The following is a 6,000-nucleotide window of genomic DNA, read 5'->3' as shown; positions in this document are numbered from 1 at the left end:
TTGAGGATAATATTGAACAGAGTAGTTAGCCACATGAGTCCTTTTTCTCCCAGGCACTTCCACACCTCGATGGGTATGTTGTCTGGGCCAACCGCCTTAGACCTTCTCATCCTCCTAAGTGCAGTTTGGACCTCTTCCCATGTGATCCGTCGGCTGTAGCAGTTATTCGGTTGTTGTCGTTGAGGGGTTGTGTCATATTCCTCTTGTTAGGCTCTCCCATTGTTAAAGAGGTTGTGGAAGTATGTTTGCCATCTTATTTTGATGTCCTGCTCCTTAACCAGTACATGGCCTTCTGTATCCTTTATAAACTTCACAGGCCCCAGGTCTTGCCCTCTACGCTACCTGGCTTTGGCAATCTTAAACATAGCATGTTCCCCCTCTTTTGTTTCTAAACGTTCATACATCTGTTTATAGGCCTTGTATTTTGCTTCCGACACCTCCTTCTTCGCCTCTCTCTTGGCCGTTTTGTAAGTCTCCCTCAATTCCACTCGCTCCTCCTCATTCGTGCACCTCATAAGCTCTCTAAAGCTTACTTGTTTTTCCCTTATATTGTCTTGTACGGCCTCATTCCACCACCAAGACTCCTTATGCCCACCTGTATTTCCTGTTGTGACCCCGAGAGTCTCCTTTGCTACTTGAATGATCTTTGTCGCCATAGATTTCCATATCTGAGTTGAGTCCCCATTTAGTTGAGCCAATGTCTCCAACACGAGTTTGTCCTTAAACAGTGGAAGCTTTTCGTCCTTCAAATTTCCCCATCGTATTCTCGGTGCACATTTCCTTTGTCGAACCGTTAGCTTAATTCTGAAGCCTATATCTGCAACCAACAGTCGATGTTAAGCCACGACCGTCTCCCCCGGTATGACTTTGCAGTCGTTCCATCAACGTCGGTCTCCTTGCCTCATCAAAATGTAATCAATTTGCGTGTTGTGTCCGCCACTACTAAAGGTGATCAAATGTGGATCTGGTTTCTTAAAATACGAATTTATAATACCTAGGCCGTGGGCCACCGCAAACTCAAGAAGCTCTGTGCCGGTCTCATTCCTATTACCAAAACCGAAACCTCCATGTACGGCTTGGAAACCATCGTTAGCCCTACCAATGTGTCCATTAAAATCCCATCCTATACAAATCCTCTCACCCCTAGGTATGCCCCCTACCACCGCGTCTAGGCAATCCCAAAATTCTCTCTTTTCCTGATCCCCTAAGCCTATATGAGGCGCGTAGGCGCAAACCACTGCCACTGCTTCCTCTCCTAATACTAATCTCAACACCATAATCCTGTTGTTATATCTTATCACTTCCATCACACTAGATTGTAGTTACTTAGTCACTAGAAACCCCACTCCATTCCTCGCTCCATCGGACCCCGAGTACCACAACTTATATCCGTTAAACTCGGCTCCTCTATGCCCTTTCCACTTAGTCTCCTGAAGGCATGCTATCTGAACCTTACATCTTTTGAGCACATCTACCAATTCTAGCAACTTACTATTTAGTGTTCCTACATTCCAAGAAGCCAAATGCAATATATGTCTATCTTTACCCTTACCTACACCCCTCGTTTCAGGACATGGCCTCAAGTAGTACTCATCGTTCCTACGCTCTATGATTGCAAATACTCACACAAATACAAGCAATAGAGCACCGAATCACAACTTAATAACCCAAAAAAATAATAATAGTAACTAAATAACTATAAATAAATAACAATAATAAAATTAAAATGTGAAAAAAAAAATCAGAAGAAGAAAAAGATGTCATGGATGGACTCAAAACAAAGACCCAAATCTCAAATTATCAATTAATAAGAAACCCAAATCATGGCAATTGAAGTTAGATCATGAAACCCAATACCCAGCTCTATTCAAACAAATCGGGCAGCTAAACCCAACTCAAATTGTGAAATTGACAAGTGCAAAAGTGCTCAGAAAGAAACAAGATTAGTGAGGATGGTGAAGATTAAAGGGGTAGAAATACCTGTGTACCGCAAAAACTATAAATAAGACGTAAAAAAATTCGCCGGCCGACTTACGATCTCGTTGTCTAGCTCCTTCGGTTTCGAGCGGTGGCTTGCGGGTGGTTTGTGGTGGAGACGAGGGGCGAGTGGAGAAGAGAGACTTACCTGTTGTCGGAAGCTTTCCAGTTGATACCGCCGGAAAAACTGCCGGAGGACTTGTACGAAGATGTGAATGTTGGGGGTAATTGGTAATTGTACGGAGAGAACGTTGGGACTTGTAGGAGTAAAAAATATATTATTTTCTTCAAAAACAGTATATATATCAAAGAAGGAAACTTATTTATATGGGAAAATGCAAGAAGGTGACAAGTGCGCGCACATTGCCTTTATCTTTTTATTTCAAAATCAAACACACATTTTATTTCATTTAAACTTCATACAATAAAAAGTTACTGATTTCATATAACTGTGGGAGAACATATATCCATCACATCCTCCTATATAATAATCGAACTTAAGTTTTTATCATCATTCATGGGGTGGCAGCATGATATTTAGTTCATGTAAACACCGACAAAGTCAGTGTGGCTCGAACCGACGTAGAGTGCATCGTTAGTCTCCTGAACCACAGCAATAGTAGTATCCAAGAACTGAGTTAGGGGTACAGTTTGGAGCACCACTGCAGTCCCATTGACCCTTAGTCCTTGACTCGGCTTCTCTGCCGCCACCCAAAACTCTCCATCATTTGCTGCCCTCTTAATATTCTTTGGGCTACCAAAGTTGGCCATGAAAACCTCATTTGTCCCATGTTTTGGTCCCTGCAGCCAATATCTATGTATTTTCTTGTTCATGTAATCCGGAACCAAAACGTACTTTCGGTCACTACTAACGGACGGACCACCTCCACCTGAAAGCCCGCTCATCAAAACGGTTACCCGTGTAGTTCTTGGATCATATTTCAATAGCCTTCCAGTCGAGTCGGTTGTAAACCCTGGTTGTGCCATGTTTCTGCACAACGCAAATAAAAATTTTATCGTTAGATACGATGAATCAAACACGAATAAAGTTCTGATAAAAAAGGGTTTCTAAATTTACCTTATGTCGTAAACCAAGCTCGCATCAGTCATATAAACATTTTGGGTATATGACTCGACATCAATACCAGATAAGTACTTGTAACCACCAGAAAGTTGAGTTGCAAGACCACCGTTGAATCCTACAACTAGAAGACCGAAGAAAGCGTCGGTGATATAGAGATCATCACTCTTATAGTTAAAGCTGAGAGCCACTGGTCTTCCACATGTTGGTCCTAATTTAAGATCATTTGTACCATCACATAGTTTCTTGGTCCTGATAAAATAAAATGTGACAAAACAAATTTTTACCAAGTAGTTAGTAATTAACTATTTATATATATGCATGACAAACAAACAACGTCAATGATTTAAAATTATCTGCGTCAAAATGTTGCAGAGATGTATACAGCTTAATTATATCATTTTCATGTAATGGTATGTAACATTGTTTTTAGTCACATACAATGATAAAATAATGTGCTAGATATGAAATTAAGCACACCTGTTAGGTGAAGTGTAAGCGAAATCAACGAACCCCGTGGCCGGATCTTTCCATTTTAGGATCCTACCATCTGCAACAGCCACGTATGGACCTTCCCCAGCACGGTCGAAAACAGCAGATTGAGGGCCTGTGACACTTGGAGGCAATGCCACTTTCTTAAAAGTTGTATAATCATTAGAGAACACAAGACTTGCCAGAAGCAAGAACCAAACAATGAGATTGACAACTAAAAGGCTGCTTGTTTTCATGATTGATGTGTAAGTAAACGCTTGTGTTTTATGTGTCAATTGCGGTTATGCATCTTGCGGTTTAGATATCGTCTTCTTATATACACATTAAAACACACGTACAGCTACTATGTGTTGTAGCAACAAGTTGTTTACCTATGCTATTGCTTCTTTGGGATAAAGATTGTTGCTTAAACTTGTTGGAAAGAAACCATGCATGCCGACTATAGATGTCGGTGATCGTTCACATATCTACGTTTTCGTGTAAGTTAAATTAAAATGAAATATACAAAGAGTTATGTATATGTAATTTTATACACCAATTATCTATTTGTCTAGTGATATTGTATTCCCACTTATAAAAATGAGGTGGGTTTAAATCCGAAAAATTTTTAGAAATAGGAAATACTAACAGGGTGTAATGGTTTATAGGAGAGAAAATAAAATGACAAATAGGCATTTTATTGTTAACGGGTTTTATCTCATCGCACTCTCGTGTCTTCAGACGAGTCTTTACGGTCGAAGATATACCCCATTAACAATAAAACGTCTATTTGTCATTTTCAAAAAAAATATTATATATGTTGTTCACTAAACAAATTAATAGAGAAAATGAAAAAAATAAATTAGCTATTTAAAATATACTTACCTATGATACTTTTTATTTCTATTGTTCACTTATGCCATTTGAAATGACAAGAATAAACAGTGATTGTAGGTTAAATGTGTGATTAAAAAACCTGCAGACAAAAAGTGTGTCATATAACATTGTTCACTTCCGCCATTTGAAATGGCGGAAGTGAATATGTGGTCAAAAAGGTGGTAGAAAGTCATGTCATGTGTCATAATTGTCGGTACTGTTCACATCCGGCATTTGAAATGGCGGAAGTGAATAGTGTTGGTCAACACCCCTCATCAGATGTGTCAGGATTTACACTATTCACTCACGTCATTTCAAATGGCGGAAGTGATAAAAATAAATAGGTGTAGGAAGGGGTGAAAATTGTGTTCCGCCATTTGAACTGGCGAAACATGTGGTTTTTATTCGGCTTCCGCCATTTGAAATGGCGGAACACCAAATTAACGTCCATGTCACCAGACTGTTACTGACAGGTTATGCTACCCTTGTCGGTTCCGTCATTTGAAATGACTATTCACCTAGAAACCCAAAAAAATTTTCTCTCTCATATAAACCATTACACCTCATTAGTATTTCCTATTTCTAAAAATTTTCGTTTAAATCCTTGTATTTTATGTGAAAAAAATCGTTGTTAAAAACAAATTTATATTTTTATACTACTTGAATATTTTTATATAAATATTGATAAATTAAATGAGTATACTAAATAAATAAAAGGTTGAAAGTAAATATATTTCATAAATCTACCAGGAAGAGAGGATTTTATGAATGTTCTTTGTGATTTGAGACAAATTTTATGCATATTCTCTAATGTTTAAAACTTGCAAGTATGGTTTCTAAACACTAACTTTGGTTTCATTATTAGTCTAAAAAGATAACCCAGTTAACTTTTGGTGTTAAATGCTACACGTGAAGGATGGTTTGGTCCACTTAATTCTTTCATCTTTTTATTTTTCCTCTTTTATAACGACAAATCTTTTTCACACTCGTCCACAACCTAAAACCTAAAGACTAGATTTTCTAATCCCAAAATCAAAGATAGTTCATTGTTAATCTTTACCATATATCGATTACTATGTAATATTTGGCATTAATTGATTATGTCTACCTTGTCCTAACCATGATGGAATCAACTCAACCATATTTTCAAACCATAGATCCGTTTTCCAACCACAACGTTTAAGAAACCAAGAGTTATATCTAAATATATTATAACTAAGAGTTAATTGCCATTAAACTAATAGTTGTATTTCTTTTTAATATAACCTACATGAAAACAAACAATATACTCTATAAGTTGAGTACCAATTCTTGCGTATGGCCATTTAATTGATATTTGGTCACAATAATCAATAACATTCTAAATGCATCTATTTAAATTTTACAAAGCGACACCCACTGCCACACGCGGCTGGAAATAATTTATCTCAATAAAATACTTTGATTACCTTATCATAAACAATTGAATTAATAATTAAAATAATATAATTATAAGGTACGAAGTTCATCTAAAGCTAGTTCAATTTTGAAAAAAAAATGATATAAAATAATGGGAGATGGAGAAAGATGAGAAAACTAAATGGACAAAAATACTT

At 37.3% G+C, this 6,000-nt stretch overlaps 1 protein-coding gene across 1 annotated transcript; it reads right to left on the bottom strand.

Moving 5' to 3' along the window:
• Positions 1-2,444: 2,444 nt before the first annotated feature.
• LOC143537950 (protein STRICTOSIDINE SYNTHASE-LIKE 12-like) lies at positions 2,445-3,786 on the bottom strand. The gene is made up of 3 exons (XM_077031607.1): positions 3,539-3,786; positions 3,056-3,310; positions 2,445-2,968 (listed from the first exon to the last, which is right to left on the bottom strand). The coding sequence occupies exons 1-3, from the start codon at positions 3,784-3,786 to the stop codon at positions 2,515-2,517; spliced, it is 957 nt and encodes a 318-aa protein (XP_076887722.1). The 3' UTR covers positions 2,445-2,514.
• Between the last annotated feature and the right edge of the window lie 2,214 nt (positions 3,787-6,000).

Source organism: Bidens hawaiensis, unplaced genomic scaffold, assembly GCF_021521415.1.
Source record: "Bidens hawaiensis isolate Kalapana, Puna unplaced genomic scaffold, B.hawaiensis_p1.1 tig00011438_1, whole genome shotgun sequence".
Lineage (NCBI taxonomy): Eukaryota > Viridiplantae > Streptophyta > Magnoliopsida > Asterales > Asteraceae > Bidens > Bidens hawaiensis.
Note: the sequence above shows the minus strand (reverse complement) of the source record. Positions and strands in the feature narration are given on the sequence as shown.